This window comes from Mirounga leonina, unplaced genomic scaffold (assembly GCF_011800145.1).
Source record: "Mirounga leonina isolate KUSES-001 unplaced genomic scaffold, KU_Mleo_1.0 Mir_82, whole genome shotgun sequence".
Lineage (NCBI taxonomy): Eukaryota > Metazoa > Chordata > Mammalia > Carnivora > Phocidae > Mirounga > Mirounga leonina.
Genome location: NW_023270825.1, coordinates 46141313 through 46159769, shown reverse-complemented (window position 1 = coordinate 46159769; position 18457 = coordinate 46141313). Strand labels below are relative to the sequence as shown.

Genomic DNA, 18457 nt, shown 5'->3' with positions numbered 1-18457 from the left:
TTTTTAGAATTTAGACTCTTGATCCTTTCTTGGAAGAGAGGATTGCATTTTTTTCTCCCAAAATAGGACATTAGAGATGAAATTAATTAGAACAAAGTTTAAGTGTCACCTCGTAAATTGTAAACATAACATCTAGATAAATACTTGCTCTCCATAAGCAGTGTATAATGCCTTTTAACTAAAATCCTTAAATATTTTTTAAAGACCTGTTATTTCCTAGGTAGGAATTAAAAGTAGCTAAAATGGTAACATGGCTCATGTTTTTCAGTGTAAAAGAAGCAGTCTTCAAAATTTTGTAATACCTAAACAAATTTCTTATGGAACCTGGCTTTAAATTTCAAATACTTTTTTTTTTAAAGTTACATTTTTAAAAACTAACTGTTGTTTTGGACCAACTGGATTATAATATTGACTCATCTGCGTTCTAGTCCTTTTTATTACATTATAAATTCTTTAAGAATGGACCTTTTTGTATTCTTTAGTATGTAAGTAGACATATATAGCATCTTTTCAAATTGTTCTAAGGAAATCACACTACAGAAAGAGGGAACTTGGGTATTGGCAACCAGAACTTACTACTGATGGCCATCCTGCCACATCACTTTCCAAAGAATGTTCTCAGCATACTAGCCTCCTGACTGGTAAAGCAACAGATATTTAAAAATGTCCTAATACTGGCAAAAAAAAGAAAACCTTTTGTTCACTTACTGAGTTTGTCAGTTTCAAAAGTAAAATTTCTTTTTAAAAAGTATACCAAGTGCTTGTGTGGGAGAAGGGCAAGCATTACAAAAATGAGTTGGACATAGTACTAGCCCTCAAATTACCACCTAATTCACAGACCACCCCCCCCCCGAAGACGCCAGGAAGGATTATAAGTATCAATACAAAGTGTTCTTTAACAGTTTATACACCTACTAAAAGGAGTAAGTTCTGTGCTGTACTGTTAAAAATTTAAGCCAAAAGCTCTACATGATGGCATCTGGTTTTGTTGTAAACTCTGAGGTAGAGAGCGGCCCCCAGGGTAATGAAGTGCTGTGTGTTCGCTACCATCAGTAATACCTGCGTCTGCCCAACAGAGCAGTTTGGAGAAGGGGTCAAAGGTTAAACCATTAGGTAGTCCAATGTCTTTATTCACCAGAATTCTTCTGTTTTCTCCTTCTAAAGAAGATGTTTCAATTTTGGGAGCTTCTCGATTCCAGTCCGTCCAGTACAAGTTGCTGTGGGATAAATTAAATATAGTGAAAATGCAGTCCAAGAAATAAGGGTCAGTTTCAGAGTTTTGGTTGCTTTCACCATTTAATGAAGATAAACGTAGGATTTCAACACTAGGATTTCCTAATGCATTGCTGAAGGAGACCCGCCTCATTCCAGGTTAAGTGTTAGGCAGCCTGGCCTGATCATCTGATCCGCATCAGCCCCAGTCCTTCTGACATAGTCTCTGAATTCTCTATGTACTGTACCACAGTCTTAATAATTTTCTAGTTTATTCATTAGTTTACTACCTTACTTCCTCCTAGAATGTTCTCAGCATACTAGCCTACTGACTGGTAAAGCAGCAGATATTTAAAAATGTCCTAATACTAGCAAAAAAAAAAAGAAAACCTTTTGTTCACTAAGTTTGTCAGTTTCAACAGTAGGTAAAATTTTTTTACTTTAAAAAGTATACCAAGTGCTTGTGTGGGGAAAGGCAAGCATTCATGAAAGAATGGACCTTGTCTTTACCTAGAAGAGTGTCTACACCCAGTAGATCCTATATACTGTTAAATTCACACATTGGAGCTTTTACGTTCTTGTTCTGACCCTCCCCACGTGGCATTTAAAATCCAAGGGCTTCAAATTAGGATCTACAGCAGGCAGGGGAATCGGGAAGCCCAGCTGACCCTTGGATTGGATCCACAGCAATGGCCCGAGGATTCACCAGGTCCGTGTGGAAGAGGGCTTGGCGCTCAGAGCCGTCCAGCCTGGCCCTCTCTATCTTGTCCAGGCCACTGTCCGTCCAGTACATTGTTCTACGGAAGTGGTCGATGGCAAGTCCTTCAGGGCTTATCAGACCTGGAAATAGAACAATGGCAGGACTGGAGCATTTGCAGGGAACCTGAAGTGGAGACATATTCTAGGTTTGAAAAGTTTAAAAAATAAAGTCCTGAGAGGCTCTCAGTTGCAAGGAGCAGGTTCACAGAGGAACTTGTTCTGCCACCTCTCGTTCTCCTCTAGACTAACACACCGTCCGGCCTGGTGGCACCAGGCATATTCACAGTGTGGGGCCAGGCAGCGTCAGCTGTGGCCGCCCTGAGTTCTCTCGGGAGCCTTGTTTCTCAGGAAGAATCACCTCCTCGTTTCTTACATATGAATGTGTGTTTACAGAGGGGCTGGTATGTACCGTTACCACTCAGTGAAGTGACTTGTATGGCACTTGACCTCCCTTTTTTTTTTTTTTTTTTAAGATTTTATTTATTTATTTGACAGAGAGAGCGAGAGCAGGAACACAAGCAGGGGGAGTGGGAGAGGGAGAAGCAGGCTTCCCGCCAAGCAGGGAGCCCGATGTGGGACTCGATCCCAGGACCCTGGGATCATGACCCAAGCCGAAGGCAGACGCTTAACGACTGAGCCACCCAGGCGCCCCCTGACCTCCCCTTTTGCACTTAGTAGAGTCAGATGAAATACAAAGGGGTCTTCTGGAGGAAGACCTGACCTGAGTTGATGATCGTCTCAGGCTCTGCTCCTGGTTCCAGACTGGCACGGCTGATTGTCCGTCCAGCAACATCTGTCCAGTACACCATCCTCTCGCGGCAGTCATAGTCAATTCCCACAACTATGGAGCCCTTTGTGGACCAAGACACGAAATTGGAAGAATTAGGACTCCTTGCGTTTCCCTGGAGCTCGCGCTCAGCTGCCCCTCGCATGGCCGTAGTGAACAACCCGTACGTAGTCTCAGGGGCAGCTAAGCAGCGTGGTTACACGAGTGGGCCTGGAGGCGGACTTCCGGGGGCCTGGCCAGGCTTAGCCACCGACTAGCCATGCGACTTAACCTCTCTAGGCCTGGGTTTGTTCGTTCGCAAAATGAAGATAACAGGACCTCCTTTATAGTGCTGCTCTAAAAATTAACACCATAAATTCTTCTACAGTGTCCTAATCAGTCATTAGTCTGCAGCAAGTGCTTAATAAGCGCTATTACTGCCAGCACTAGTAAGATGATTTCATGAAAAACAATCAGCCCCTTCAGTGATTAAAGGACAAACGTTAGTCTTAGCAAAGTAAGTTCTTAATATTTTACTGGGCAAAAAATACCCGTTATTCCTTCCAAGTGGTCTCTGCACTTTTGAAACAGCCTTTCTAAAATTCACCAACATATGACGACAACATCTGTTCCCCTCCCCCTGTGAATATAATCCTTCCCCTGAGGTGTCCTCCCTCACCCCATCTCTCTGCTTACTACAAAGCAAACTTTTTGGTTGTACGCTTAAGTAAAAGTCTCCAGTTGGATGGGTTAAGGAATTGGAGACTGGTGGTCACCAAACCTCTGGCTAGGAAGGTCTTCCCTTCTTCATTGCTAAATAAATAACAGTCTTTTTTTTTTTTTTTTTTTTTAATGCTGAGTCTGTGATATGTCTTTGCAAAACTCTGCACAGTACTTGCTTCATTCAATTTCCAGCTCAGACTCCTGGTCTGAGAAACTGAACAGATGTGCAAAGCCAACATCTAGGGGCCATCTGGCTGTCCCTGAGATCACACCAGTTCCTGGCTTGCCTAACAGAGCCTCCTGGGGCTGGCTTGACATGCCTCTGGGAGCAGAGTCAATATAAAAAACACTGAACAAAGCAGGATTTGGCTCCTGTGAAAAAGTGGGCAGTATATATGGAAGGATCTGAAGGTCAAAGTATCGTTTCACTTGAAAAGTAAAAGTCCTCTGTCTCAGGCAGGAATGCACATCCACGTCTGTTTCCATTGACCTAGGGAATCATGGGATCTGTTAACCCATGTATTGACTTCCAAGTTTCTTGGAAGAATAAATCATTTTAAGTAAATTTCCCCAAGATGTGCTTACAGCCCATGTTCCATTCTCTTTCAAAAGAGTTCCACTAGCAGCACCACCACCCTGCCCTAGGAGCGGCAAGTTCAGAGAGGCAGGACAGCCGTCAGACTCGGCTGGATGGTTAGACTGAGGTGTTGGCAATTTCTTAGTTTCTACATCTTTTACAGAAACTTACACAACAGCTTGCTAGTGTTTGCCAACACGACTACAAAACCTAAATCTTAAGAAAAAACACATCTTCCTCTGAATACTGGCTACTTCTACACTTTTTTTGGAATCTGATAAGGCATTAGTTCATTAACAAAAGTAAAGGCAAACATGGACATCGTACTGTTCTTTATCCTAGATAGCAAGTACCTGCGGCATGAGGTTTAGAAATGGAATCAGATGGCTTTCCTTTATAAGTGGCAGTGCCTTTCTGGTGAACTCCCTTCTCTTCTCTCCATTTTAGAGAAGAAATCCCTCCTCCAAAATGGAGTGCCTTGTCAGTAGGGATGCTGCTGGTGCAGGAAGCAACAGGCATCTAGGGAAAGCTTGTCGGCTCCTTTCCCAGCATCCCCCCCTCCACCCAGATCTTCTGTGAAGGAGTTAGAGAAGAGACTGATCCACAGAACCAGAATGGGAGGGGAGGGGGCTGCAACAATGAGGCAGTCATTAATTTCTTCCCACTTGGGATTCGTAACTGACCACAGAAACCACACCCTTTCGCTGGTCCTCCTGGACCCTCTGGAGAGGTCTGGCATGGAGAGGACCCTGGGGACTTGGGCTAAGGTTCTGTCACTTTTGCCTTGGATCACCATACTGCCTCAATATCCTGACAGATCTGAAACTCCCTTTCCACTTATCCGAAACCCCATGAACCATTGGAGAAAGCCTGGGTCAGTCAGACAGAACTCCCGGCAGCAGTGCCCCCACTTCCTGTGAGAGCAGTGTCAGACTGAGAGAGTCGGAGTCCAGCCCAGAAACTCTCCAGGACCTCCCTCTACCTCCGGCCCTTGCCCAGATCTGAAAGCCCTGTGCAGCCCCGCCCCCACGGCAGAAATCCACTTTACATGCAGTGACAGCAGGGTCTTGGCCATGTCCTTCTGAAGCCTGGTTCCGTTGAGGGGCAAGTGACCGATCTGCTGGCCCTGGGCGTAGAGCAGGAAGGTGCCCACAGACGGAGGGGTCACGTCAGGCCGAGGCACGGGCCGGACTGTGGGCGGAGCAACTGTGGGGATACCTGCCATGGGAAAGTACGAAGAACAGAGAGGAAAGGCAACAAGGGTAGGTGGGGAGAGGGGAAGAAGTTACTTTCCACACAGAACCTCCAAAAACATCAAAAGGTTTTTACCCTAGACAGATGTGTTCCAGATGTTCCTTAAAAGAAATTCTAATTTCTAGGGTTTTTTTCTTCCCAAGGATTATGTAAAACACTGCCAATTACTAGGGAGGAAGACAACAAAACATTTCCCCTCAGAACAAAGCAAAAGGTTTTTTCTTTTTAAAGGAAAGAAACTAGTCAGTATTGTATCCGCTTTTCTCTGGGCCCCCAGGGTGACACGTGTCTCCTTTCACCCTGTGCTGGGGAGGAGGAGTAACTGCACGTTGAGCTGAGTTCCAGATGTTCTAATTACAGAAACTGCTAATGACAAAACCAAACATGAAATCCAAATTGGGATCTTGGGTAGACCAGATTATAAATCAACACGGCGTATTAGTGACTTCTTTCACCGGCCTTGGGAACCCCCTATTTCCCCATCTTCACCCAGAGCTGGCAGTTGCCCTCCAGCAAACCCTCCGAGCAGATGTGGTGAATGGGGGTGGTCCCTGGGTGCTTACAGGCAGGGGTGGTGCCTGGCTGCGAGCGGGTGCCCTGCACTTCTCTGCCATCTTTGTCCACGCACCAGCAGAAGTCACTCGTCCCGTGGCACTGCAGGGGGATGAAGTGGCCCAGGTCATCACACTGGGGCACATACTGGTCGTCCCTGGGCGTGCCACCGTAGTGCTCCAGCAGGTTTTCCCTCCAGCGCTCACAGACGGTCCGGGGCCTCTGGGTGGGCTCTGAGCAGATGGGGACAAAAAGCCTTTGATGGTGAGCCCAGGACAGAATACAGCATGTAGCTGAAGTTCCCCACACCTGGCCTCCCTCCTCCTAGTGTCCGCCAGCAAGGCCTCGGCCAAGCCCCCGGACACTGGACCGAAGCAGTAAAGTGCTCTACGAAGCTCTCCACAGGAATCCGGAGAAACAAAGTCTCCTGGGCCAAGAGGATCTGTCATCAAGGCCCAGCCACATCGGTAGCAAGAGGAGGTCAGATCAGGGGTGCAAGGCACGCTCCGGCCGGGAGAGGCCCACGGGGACCACTCTGCCTGGGCCCAGAGCTCTGCTAACAGAGCACTTGGTGGGGACCCTCATCGGGAACTCAGTGGCCTACATGATAATTAAAGGTAGTATTTATTCTTTCCCACTTGGTTCAGGCTCCAGGACCTACACCCCAGAGGGCAATCTTGAGACTGGCCATGTGTCTTAGAAACTCCCTGAGTGCTCTACTTACGTGGCCCTCGGTGTCTGCTCACTGGGAAACTATATGGAGTAAGACTTGCTGTAATTAGCATCTGTGAGCACAGCAGAGGTGGGGGCCAACTCCATACTGACTGACAGACACTCCAGTTCCTGGAAGCCCTTTGGCTCAGAGCTGAACCTTTATTTCGGCAGGCTCCAGCTTCCCGCCATAGAGCTCTGCCCCCTCCCTTCTCCAGCATCCTCCCCCTCTCTGCTCCCCCTCCCAGCTCCCCACCAGGTTCAACCTCCTGCGAGCTCTTGCAGAGTGGTTTCTCTGGCTGTTTTCTCCCAGCCTTGCTTCCAAAGGGCTGTCACTCTGTCGTAAACATAGCGGTTCTTGGTCTGCAGGAACTCTGCTGCAGGATGTTTAAATAACTCGTCCACCCATCTAGCATAGGCTTATCTAAAGGAACTCAAATAGAAGGTGCTGCTTTTTTAATTCCTGCAACTGAAAGCGTGTGGTCTGTAGAGTCATACAGCCAAGTACCTACTCGATACCACCACCTAGGTGTTTAACATCCATCTCAGAACAAAAATGGGGCCCCTCCTTTCCACCACCAAAGCTGCTCTGCCCTAGACTTTTCCCTATCAGTAAACAGCACCTCCATTTTCCATTGTTCGGGCCCAATCATCCTTGATTGCTTTCTCTCGCTTTCCACATCTGATAGGTCAGAAAATGTCAGCTGTCCCTTCAAAATACATTCAGAAAATCACTTCTCACCTCATCCACCCCTATCACCCTGGTCCAAGCCCCATGGTCTCCTGCTAGGATTATTACCAAAGCTTTCTTACTTGTTCCGTGGCTTCCCCTCCCTTTCCTGCCCCCCAGTGTAAACTACCAGCAGCCAGGAAGAGTCCCTTTAAAACAATCATTTCATGGCACTCCTTTGGTCAAAACCTCCAATGGCTTCAAAGAACAAAGTTGGAAACGTTACACTTTGGTTCTAGTACCAAAGGGTACCTCTAGGAAAGCGGGAGGGTGGTAAATAAAATCCTCAGAGCTCAAACCCAACTAGCTCAACTACAAGACTCACTGGGTTTGGGGGAAGTGGATGCTTTTCAGGTCGTCTCTATAGCTCATGACCCTTGGGAAGCCAAGTTCTTTTTAAGACCTCATGGAGGAGGAGTTTCGCTCTTCCTCCCCTAGATGTGTCTCAAAGAGCCCAGACGGGGAAATGTCGCTTCCTCAAACCACTAGCCATCCATCTCAAGGTGGGATTCCCTGCAGAAGCTCCCAACACTGCCCCAGGCCCACATTGCAAACTCAGAGGGTACGTTCTTGGTTCAGGGGACCACCCAATAAGGCAAAGTTCTTTGTCTGGAATGCAGACACACAGCACACCCAGCTTCTGGGAAATGGGCACCTCACATCACTGATATGTGTGCCTCCCTCTTGTTCCTTACTATTTGGAGCTCCTCCTTAATTCAACCACAGATTTCTCTCTTTTCTGTTTTTGGTTGGCAGGGCTTTTAAATATTTTGAAATCTTGGACACAGAGTGTTTTCCCTCCCTTCAAGCCAACCCCATTAATGCAGAGACTAGTCAGAAATGGCAGCCAAGGCCGAACCAGCACCAAGAGAGAAGTCTGGGCCATGGAGAAAGATTCTGCACAAGAGAACATGTCCCTCCTTGAGTCGTTAACTTCTCATTCTCTTGGCTTCCTTCTGAATCACTGTCCTTAACACAGGCTTGTCTTAGTAAGTGTAACAGAACTCTGAACCATTCCCAACCATCTGATTTTTTTAAATCCCAGATGGAGTTAGAACCGAGACTTTTTAAAGAGTAGACATGAGTGAAACAGGATTTTTCTGGGTGGGTGTGGTTTTTTTTGGACCTACAAAATCTTTTACTAAAAATAGGGACAGAGAGGAACTAGGAGTGTCACTGTGGAAACAAGGACATACATCGGAATCAAGCATTACCAATTTTTACCTATATGCACCTTAGAAGCACTAATGTGCTGGCCATAACGATATTATTGAAGGGATCAAAACTGGTGGTAATTCTCCAGCTCTTCTTACTCTTATACGTGAAAAGCCAAAATTAGTACTTATCTTTCTCAGTAGTAAAAATGGACCTCTGAATAGTAAGTTCACGGCTTTAGGAATCACTTTGGCTAAAATGGTATCAAATCAGTCCTATGTTCTTCATAATAAAGTTCTGCCCACTCTGAACAACTCAGCAAGGAACACAAGCTGCCCTGGCATGAAACGTGAGCACTTGACCACCAGGCTCCACCCAGACAGGGAGTGCTCAGACGGTAACAGACGAGTTCACTGTCAGCATCTCCGACCGCACGGGCTAACACAACAGGTTCCTGCGCCTCTTCTGATGGTGGCCGGGGCAGGCGAGGGGTTCCCCATCCACATGCCAGGCCTGGCTGGAGAGAGCTGGGGTGATCAGTTTAGTGCAAACCAGCTAGACCCACCCCCAGGTGTCCTACCTATTCTTCCTATCAGTACTAAAATGGCCTTCATACTGTGTGCTGCAATTCGGAAGGCGGAGCGAAGGGATAGGAATGTGGGCAGGCAGTTTTCCTTTTGGACGAAAGGCCAGTCTGGCAGGATCCTCTCGCTCTAAGATCTCCCAAAGCTGCCGTAACAGATGCAGGGCAGTGGCCTCAGCCTGACCGACACACTCAATCTCCACTTCCAGGCTTGTCCTGGACAAGTGTGAGGCCACAGTCCAGCATGCGGCAGTGATCACATATGTACCTCTGTCCGTCCCTGTCACAGCAACATGCACACGGGTGTGCACAGACCATTCCAGTGTTCCTAGGAGGAAGGAGCCGATGACAGGGCGGAGATCGGCCCAGGGTCTGCACGGTCTGGGCAGGGGTGATCATCTGCCCCCCCGGTCAGCACCGTTCTGCTTCTGGAGCCCCAGGCCGAGGCTGGAAGCGGTTCTCTTCCCTGACTGGCTCACCTGGTGGTCCGCAGCGCGGCGGCATGGAGCCGGGGGGAGTCCGCGTGCCGGGGACTTCGCGGCCGTCGGGGTCCACGCACCAGCAGAAGCCGGTCATGCCGTGACACTGCAGTGGCAGGAAGCGACCCTGCTCATCGCACTGGGGAATGTGCAGCCGGCTGCCGGTAGAGGTGTGCTGAGCCTGCGCGTGGCGCTGCTGCTGTTCGCAGGGCTTCAGCCCTGAGGAGGGGTCTTCCGAGGCCGGGGTAAAGGAGACGGACAAAGGACGAATAAAAGACTGCAACCCATCCACTTTTACCAGCTAACTTCAAAGCTCCTATCCGAGGGGTTTTTTGTTTTTCCCTCTGTATACTTGGACGGTAGCATCGCATGGGAAAAAGAGCAAGGCACTGAGATTTTGAACTCCTGGATTCTTTTAGTTCTGTCACTATCTCCCTAATTTCTCCGATTCTCACAGTTCACCCTGTCCTGAGCTGACTCCCCACTGCTGTCTGGGTAAAATGAAGAAACACCCATGGCTTCTGTCCAAACATCCCAAGAGACTTGGGAGAAAATTCAGCCCCTGAAGTCCAGAATTTAAGTCTGAGAAGCTCCGAGTCAATGGCAATCACTAGATTGCATCGTGCTGGCCAAGACCCCCTCGAATAGTCATGGGGGCTGACTACCAACTCACTAGTGCATACGTTTAGTAAGCTTGATCTCAGTACTTCATCTCAATCACACTTACTGAGGCAAAGCCCATCACGAAGGGAGCTGACCACTAGGTGGGACGCTAGGTAGGACAACGGATGGCTCATACTCCTGGCCTCCCAGAACGCTAATAACCAGTGAGCTCTCAGTAAACTAGGCAGCTAGAGGGAACAGGAGAAGCCTTGGTCTCCAATAGGAGTGGACTGAAGGCTGTAGAAAAATCGCACTGAAGGAGTCAGGGTTTTCTGTGCCTTGTCTGGCTCTCCAAACCTTACCTGGTGTGCACTTAAGTCCATCCCCATGGTAGCCAGGGTGGCATCGGCAGGAGAAGGAGCCTGGGGTATTGTAGCAGGTAGCCAAGGGGTGACATCTGTTTTCCGAGCATTCATCGACATCTGCGGAGGCAGGAACAGGGATGAGGGGGTGGGGGTGGGAGGAAGAAACAGCATGACTTCACTGCACACAATCGGGGCTACTACACGGCCTTAATACACGTGGGTCAACGGCAAGGGGTCAACCTCAGAAGACCTCTGGGCATGAGCAGGAATATGATGACAGCTAAAGGCAAGCTTAATGTACAAAGTTGAGGGACATGGGAGTTAATGTGCAATGTGGTCACTTCCAGAAAAAAAATATCCTGCAGTGTATTTCTAGAGCATCTTTCATCCACAGTGAATTCCAGGAAGTCATCACCTTTGAACTAGCCTTTAGACTGTAAATCATTCACTTCCTGTCCGTCCCGCAGCAGTGAATGTGTGTAACAATGGCTTTGTTCTTGCACTGCTGGCTCGCTGTCCCTCTAGCATCGAGATGCAGATGCAAAGCAGCCAGAAGAGGCTCCCAGGGCTTTTTCAACTAAGGTAGAAGCACGTTCAGTCTCATGCAATCAGAGTCCTACTATCTACAATGCCCAATCAATCAGAAATTTTCTCTACTTTCTACCTTTAGAAAAAATAGAAAAGTGTAAGAAAAATATCACAAGTTTTGAACCAACACATAAAAAAGTCTAAATTTGTTAGGCTTATCAGTGTCAACAATTCAGCACCCCCTCTCCACATGATACCAGAAGATTTTCATAATTCTCAAAACTGCAACATCCCGGAACTTCAAACGCCAGCTTATAGTCCTTTTATTTACTGCAATCAGCATGGGCTGACAGTAGCAAGGCTCTCCTCCCTCTCCCCACAAAAAACCTCAGAGAGTCAGACTATTAAAACCAATGGCCAGGGGTGCCTGGTGGAGCATACAACTCTTGATCTCGGAGCTGTGAGTTCAAGCCCCACGTTGGGTGTAGAGATTACTTCAAAATTTAAAAAAGAATTCTTAAAAAAAATACATAAAACAAAAGCAATGGCCCATGATTAAGCTATCTGCAAAGACAAGAAGTCTTCCAGAGTAAAAGGAAGATAAAGGGTGTAGGTCTGATCAAGTCTCGACTGAAAATAAAAGAAAGCAGTCGCTTCCACAACGATACCCCAAAAATGATTTAAAAATGTGTGAATAGGAAAAAATGTGGGTTGGGATGATCAGTGTGAAACCTAGAAGTCCCAGAAGTGAATTGCATCCATTCGCTACAGCCCGCCAGGATGCCGGAGAGTGACAGCCTGAATGTGCTGTGAATCGGCTGGGGACAGAGGTGGCTCCTCGCCCAGCCTCCCAGGCACCTGATGAAATCTGCTCTAGGGCTGTCGGTACCAGCCTTGTTATGACCACGCTCTCACTGAGCCCCCTTCCCATGGCTCAGCTCCTTTCCCAGGTACTGGTGAGTGGACATGCTGGATGTGAAACCCAGATGTCTGTTCACAGGAGAGGAATCTCTTACACTGTAATTAGCAAATTCACATTCTGTGTGTCCTCAGGCTTGGGGAAGTTTGGTCAAAATAAATGAGCTCCCTTAAGTCCAAAAGAATCCTGAATGCTTGACACAACCAAGTTCAATGCCACCCAGAGAGGCTCTGCCCAGATGAGCAGCTGGCCTCCCCGGTTACCTTCCTGTCCACCTACAAAGGTGGGAAAGTAGTTATACATTCATCTGCAAAGTCAGAAACAAACAAGGTTTTCTGGTTAGCTCCTCAGTTACCCAAAAGAAACCAAACCAATCACAAAAAAAACCCTATCTCTGATCTAATCAATAAGGGTTCTCTATTGTCATATTTAATTATCCCTGAATTTGGCTCTTGTCTCTTCAGAAGGACAACCCCAGTACCTAGCTGGGTGAAGCCGGTGGCCATCCAGCTCCCTGGGCCTGCAAAACGCTGTGAAACCAAAGCTGTAAAAATGAACATCCAGCAGGAAAGTAAATGCAGGAAGTTAAAGCTATTCATAATACATATGCTAAAAGTACTTCTCATGCTAACAGGAACCCCAGGCAATGACAGGAAGCAGGAATTCCTGAGACACAGGGCCTAATTCTAGAACCCAGGGATCAGTTTCTTGAGATTATTTTTGAACTCAGAGAGAGGGGACGCCCCAGAGCTACCAAGTTAACTCATGTTCAGAAAGCCTATGGCCTAGGAGTTCTGATCAGAGTGAAAGAGCAGGTATCCTCCCCACAGATACGAGAGTTACGGGGAGGGTAGTAATGGGTGTAAATGACCAACTGGGAGATGGAAAGCATTACAAGTGGGGAGCCCCCGTCCCCTAAAGGCTGGAGGAGGTTAAGTCTTCCCAAAGCACAGTCCTTGATGCCTCCTTGAAAGACAGACCTCCCACCATGACAGAAGATAATCCTGTCAGCCACTCCAGGGCCTGAGCTCAGAGCAGGCTATGACTCCTCCTCAGGAGTGCTAACACTGCGGGGGGTGTTTGGAGGGAACTGGAGCTTTTGAGTAAAGAAGGGGAGCTCCTCCCTATGTCACAGGATGTCGGGTGTCAGGACAGAAAGCATGGAAAGACTTTCAGCCCCTTGGCAAGGGAGAAACTCCTTGTACCACTGGGGGAGGGGGCTGCCATTGATGCTTATCAATGTCAGGGGTCTTTAGGAGCTGTCAGGACACTGAGGTCAAGACAACAAAGCTCAAGGCATAGTAGAGCTCCTTTGCTATTCAGATGATGAAACATGGCTTCATCTCAGCATAATTCTCCATTCTATTACCTATTAAACTGGTAAAAAGAACAAAACAAAACAAAAAAACCTGTATGGAAAATTTGTTAAAATCCTCCATTTTGAATTCACACTTTGGTGTTCCAACACTCTTGTCACTGCCCTCCTTCTGCCCACACCCAAAACCAGGTGAAGTCCCTTTGAAACAAACCCAGTCACTGGTTTACCAGATTCTAGCTCCCCCCAACCCATCCCACCCCACCCCCTTTGCTTCCAAACCATCCAGTGAAATTTCCAGAGCCCAGTAAAGGCTTCTGCCCACAAGTTCTCATTCCCCACCTATTCAATCAAGCACCCGGCTGGTTGTGCCCTGGTGTGGTATGCGGTGACCCTTTCTCTGGGGCCCGTGAGTGTAAGAAACTCCCTCCTTTCAAGCCCTGCTCTCTTCTGCTGTGGCTGCATCGACTTTACCATACCTTACCTAACCTCTCCATTCTTAGAACAGGAGACCTGAGAAAGACTACTCCACATACCTCTTCTCATGTCCCTCCTGAGCAGTCAGGGCTCTGAGCGACCGCCCACCTGTTCAACTCACGCTTGCTCTTCCCTGGAAAGAGCCTAACTCAAGACAATCTGCTTTTGCACCTAGCAAAGTCACCAAGATCTAGGAGGACCAACAGGCCTGAGAAACACTGGCTCACTCCAATACAAGGTTGGAATCAACCCTGAAACCGTTGAAATCGGGGTTGATTGAGGGAAGCTGGAAAAGATTTAACTCTACTCGGGTAAAAGTGATTCCTGCTGGTGACTCAGACTAGACTGAGAGCCCAAAGCCAAGTCCAGTCTCTCCAGGGAACTCCGTTTTTGACCAACCGGCTAGAGCAAACCCCCACACCCTTTTATTGCTACTTTAATGGAGGAAAGAAAAATACCCGTGCTTCAAGAATGCACACTTGCCACAAAGTAGAGCCTTTCTCTCTCTTTTTCCCGTTTTGCTCTTTTCTCTCTCTCTGTGGTCAGAGACACATGCACACTGTGGCATGCCTTTAAATATGTGTACACACACACACACACACATCCTGCAAGTTGCCTTCATGTAGGCATGGCATAGATCTTTAGGAAAATGACTATTCATTTGCTATTCTTGCAGTCTGAAAAGCCTAAATGGCAACTGATTTTGGGAGGCAGCTCTAAGGAAGCCCAAAGATCCCTCCCTCCTAGTATTTGTAACCTTGTGTAATCTCCTTCCCTTGAGTAACTTGCATCTAACTTCCACTTTGCTCACAGACTTTCTGCTACTGGCTTTGAGGAAGTAAGCCACTTTGTTCAAGGTCTGTGTGTCAAGAAGCTGAAGGTACCTCCTGGCAATAGCTAGCAAGGACCCGAGGCTCTCTGTCTTCAAGGAACTGAATCCTGCCAGTAACCATGTGAGGATCTTTCTCCAGTTAGGCCTTTAGATGAGATCCCAAGTCTACCACACCCCTTGTCGCAGCCTTGTAGGATCCTTTAAAGCAGAGGACCAAACTAAGCCATTCCCAGGCCCTTGATCTATAGACAATAAATGTGTACTGTTTTAAGCTGCCATACTTGGGGGTAATTTGTTATGCAGCAATAGATAACTAATACACTAGGGAGGCAACTGATGGGTTTGGCATGTTTTCAAGTTTGTGGGTTCCAGAGAAAATCCCAAAAGTAGAGAAGCAGAGATTGAATAAGGACAATTAAAAATGGCAGAAATCAGCAAGAAGGCAGTAATAACAATGAATGGCATTATTCCAAAGTCCTCAATTTGGAAAAATGGCCAATTTCAGGGTCCTAATATGACCCCAAAGGTAATCAAAGTCTTACAGGACAAGTAGAAGTTAAAAGAAGGAGAAGAGAATGATTCAGAAGGGATTAGGGCAAGAAACATCTAACTCAATTAACATTGATTATTAACACTCATCACATCTAGACTGCAACTAATTTCAACTTGTTAGCTTTAAACCAAAGACCTGAGGAGTTAAATACCTTGAAAGCACTATCTCTGCTGTCCCGAGCAGCCAGATGTTTAAATATGAAATTCTGACAAGATTTTGATTCTCCATGTAGTCTCATTTCTTAGAGCCAGTAGTGTGTTAAATGAAACTGAATGACGGGTGCCTGGGTGGCTCAGTTGGTTAAGCACCTGCCTTCAGCTCAGGTCATGGTCCCAGGGTCCTGGGATCAAGCCCTGCATCGGGCTCCCTGCTCAGCGGGAAGCCTGCTTCTTCTCCTCCCTCTGCCCCCCACCCATGCACACACATGCACACACTCTTTCTCTCAACTCAAAATCTTAAAAAAAAAAAAAAAAAAGAAAAGAAAAGAAACTGAATGACAAAGTTCCATGAGAGTGGAAAAAATATTATTCCCACTGTAAGAAATAACAAAACAATGAGGAGTTAGGGCACCTCACACCTTGACCCGCACACCTGTGGAGGCTACCCTCTCTCTGGAGAGTCCTATGACAGATGGAGCTCTTGGGCTGGTCAAGTGAGAGCATCTATGAATTCCAAATCTACCTCAGTCTAACTGGAGAAACACTTGAGCTCTAAAGCAGGGGGGTGTTTTTAGGAGGGGAAAAAAAAAAAAAAAAGAAAACAGGGCTGAACTGAGCCACCACTTTGGGTCATTTCAGTATAAACTGTGTTTTTAAGAAAACCCTACAGCAGAGCTTCTGTACAACAGACGTGGAAACATTAAAGAGCCAGTTCAGACAATACCAAATGGCCCGTCACATCTGGGAAGGAGAGGACGGCTGGCTGCCCGGACACACTTGTTCTGTCCATAACATATGGCTTCCGTCTGCTGGTTCAGGCGGCCTCTCCAAGGAAACCAAAGGGAGGAGGAATGAGAGGAGGATGAGAAGCCAACATTTGGTAAAAGGTGGTGGTGGTGGGGGGGGGGGGGCGTGCTATTTAAGCTGCTGTAAAACTCCCAGGAGTTACACAGCTGTTCTAGCAAATCAACTCAGGGTGCCCAGGTGTAGGGTGGCCTGGCCAATGCAAGCAGCAATTTGAAGAGAAAGGGGGGAAAGCCTATGTTTCGGGTTCATAATCTCCAAACAGATCCTCTCCCCACCATTCTCTCCCAGTGTCTCATTTTCCCATAATTTGGGGGTATTACTGACAGCATGAAATTGAGTTTCAATTCCATCATGTCACTGGATACATTTTGAAAACCTTTAGTGGATTATGCAGATTTGCTAAATAATCTCTGTATTAAAGTATTACTAATCTGGGTTTCATGAACATATATACCCAGAGAATTATACCCACTTTTGTAACAACGTCTCGCATCATTATTACTATTTAACCAGGTTAAACTTTAACAGTCCGCATTCCAGTTTAGTGATTTTATTAAATACTGTATCAAGCCTTAACCATCTTAAACATCTTTAGATTTCCGGGAGAAAAGTTGTGAGTGCTTAGGTATGCGTTACTATTCTTTCAGAACGGTAGAGTTCTTTCTCTCTCTCCCCCTCCCCCTCTCTCCGGGGAGAGGAGGGAGGGGAAAAAATGAGAGAGAAAGCATTGCATGTATGTTTAGAGATTGCTTAAAATGCCACTTCGACCAGTGGGATAGCAACCAAAAGTCAGGCATGACTGGAAGTGCCAGATTAAGCCATTAACCAAAGAGACTGAAGGATGGAGACCTCGCAACAGGTGAGTGGGCTTTCCTAAAGTTCCTCCAGCCTACACTAGCTCCCAGGAACAGGAGGTTACAAGCTGGCAGTGGCTTCCTAGAGCTCCAGGGACGTCTCCACCAAGGACAACCATATATGCTCAGCAGTCTAGTCCAAGAGAAATCACCCTTGGCTCAGCTTTTCGACTCAAAGGACAGCTTTTCTTTTGCTCTTTAGACAAGTCCAAGGCTGCGGGAGTCCAGCAAGGGAGAGGTCCTTCTGAGAAAGGTTCTGGCTATGTGGGGGTGTTGCATCCAAGGCGACTTTCCAGAGTCACTGAGGCTGACAACCCACAGGTACTCACCACTACACTGGTGCCCATTGCCCGTGTAGCCAGGCAGGCAGGCGCAGCTGAATGTGCTGCCTCCGTGGTAAATGCACTGGGCCTGGGCAGCAGGAGCGCAGGAATGGCTGCCATCCTCACAGGGGTTGGGAGGGGGGGTGAGCACTGAAAAGAGAAGAAGGCAAGGACGTCCAAGAGTTCAGGCCTGCGAATGGGTGAGACTTGATCCTCACACTGTGATCCCCACACCAATAACATCAGGACAGCTGAGGGCTTCGAAGGCCCCATCCCAGAGCCAGCAAATCAGAATCTGACTTCGAACAAGATCCCTAGATGGCTTGTATGCATATTAAAGTTTGAGAAGCGCTGCTCTGGGTTTGTGGTTAAAACACTAGATTTGGAGAGCAGTCACTAAAATAGTCCTTGATTAAAGTTTATAACTCACCAGAACTACACACACACATAGTTTCTATGATCATGGCTACCTTTTCATCTCACTGGGTTAAAAAGTGTATTTTCTCTATTATCACCTGGTTCTACCAATGGGATGAATCTGGAATCCTAGTTCTTTTGGATCTACTTTTAGGTCCAAAGATGTCTTTTTCTTTTTCTTTACCCTAGAAAGAGCTCTATTACAGAGGGTGTTCTATACCTGGGCACGTGGAACAAGCATCTTTGAATTATAATCCATTCCATTTAAATTTGAGAAATATTTTACTTCTATCTAGAACTGGTGGTATTAGAGGTTCATAGTCTTGCAACATGATTCGGCCAAATACCAAGACACATGGGAATCCCAACTGGGTGAACACCTTTCGACAACTCAACACCGAAAGTATCTATTTAGAGGAAAACGACAACAACACAGGGCTGAACTGATCCATAGCTTCGGGTTATTTCAACGTTAACTGTTTTCTAAAACCACATGGCAGAACTTCTGTAGGTCAGAGTGGAAACATTAATGAATCAGAGAACAAGATTCAACACCATTTTGGCCAAAAAGAGAAGCGCCTTAACACTCACAGATGCAAGTGTGCCGGTCATCTGCAAACTTATAACCACTCCGACACTCACACCTGTAGCTTCCCGGCAAGTTGACACACACAGAGTTGGGGCCGCAGCGATGGAAGCCAGTGGCACATTCATTTACATCTAAGAAGAAATAAGGACAGAAAGGCACTGCTTAAATCAAGGGTTCCCCAAGTGGCAGGTCTGAAAACCCAATGTTTTCTCACTG

The 18457-nt window shown here is 47.0% G+C and overlaps 1 protein-coding gene across 4 annotated transcripts in view; it reads right to left on the bottom strand.

Moving 5' to 3' along the window:
- The window catches only part of NID2 (nidogen 2), a 59822-nt gene that overhangs the window by 2332 nt on the left and 39033 nt on the right, over window positions 1-18457 (bottom strand). For 2 of the 4 annotated variants that reach the window (XM_034992639.1, XM_034992638.1), the window contains exons 10-18: window positions 18244-18372; window positions 17242-17385; window positions 10467-10586; window positions 9502-9732; window positions 5855-6076; window positions 5086-5255; window positions 2693-2822; window positions 1881-2052; window positions 1060-1217 (exon numbers count right to left, since the gene is read on the bottom strand). In XM_034992639.1, the coding sequence (XP_034848530.1) occupies window positions 1060-1217; window positions 1881-2052; window positions 2693-2822; window positions 5086-5255; window positions 5855-6076; window positions 9502-9732; window positions 10467-10586; window positions 17242-17385; window positions 18244-18372 (1476 nt within the window). Of the gene's footprint in view, window positions 1-1059; window positions 1218-1880; window positions 2053-2692; window positions 2823-5085; window positions 5256-5854; window positions 6077-9501; window positions 9733-10466; window positions 10587-17241; window positions 17386-18243; window positions 18373-18457 lie in introns of those variants that run through there. The other 2 variants (XM_034992640.1, XM_034992641.1) reach the window with 2 other exon arrangements.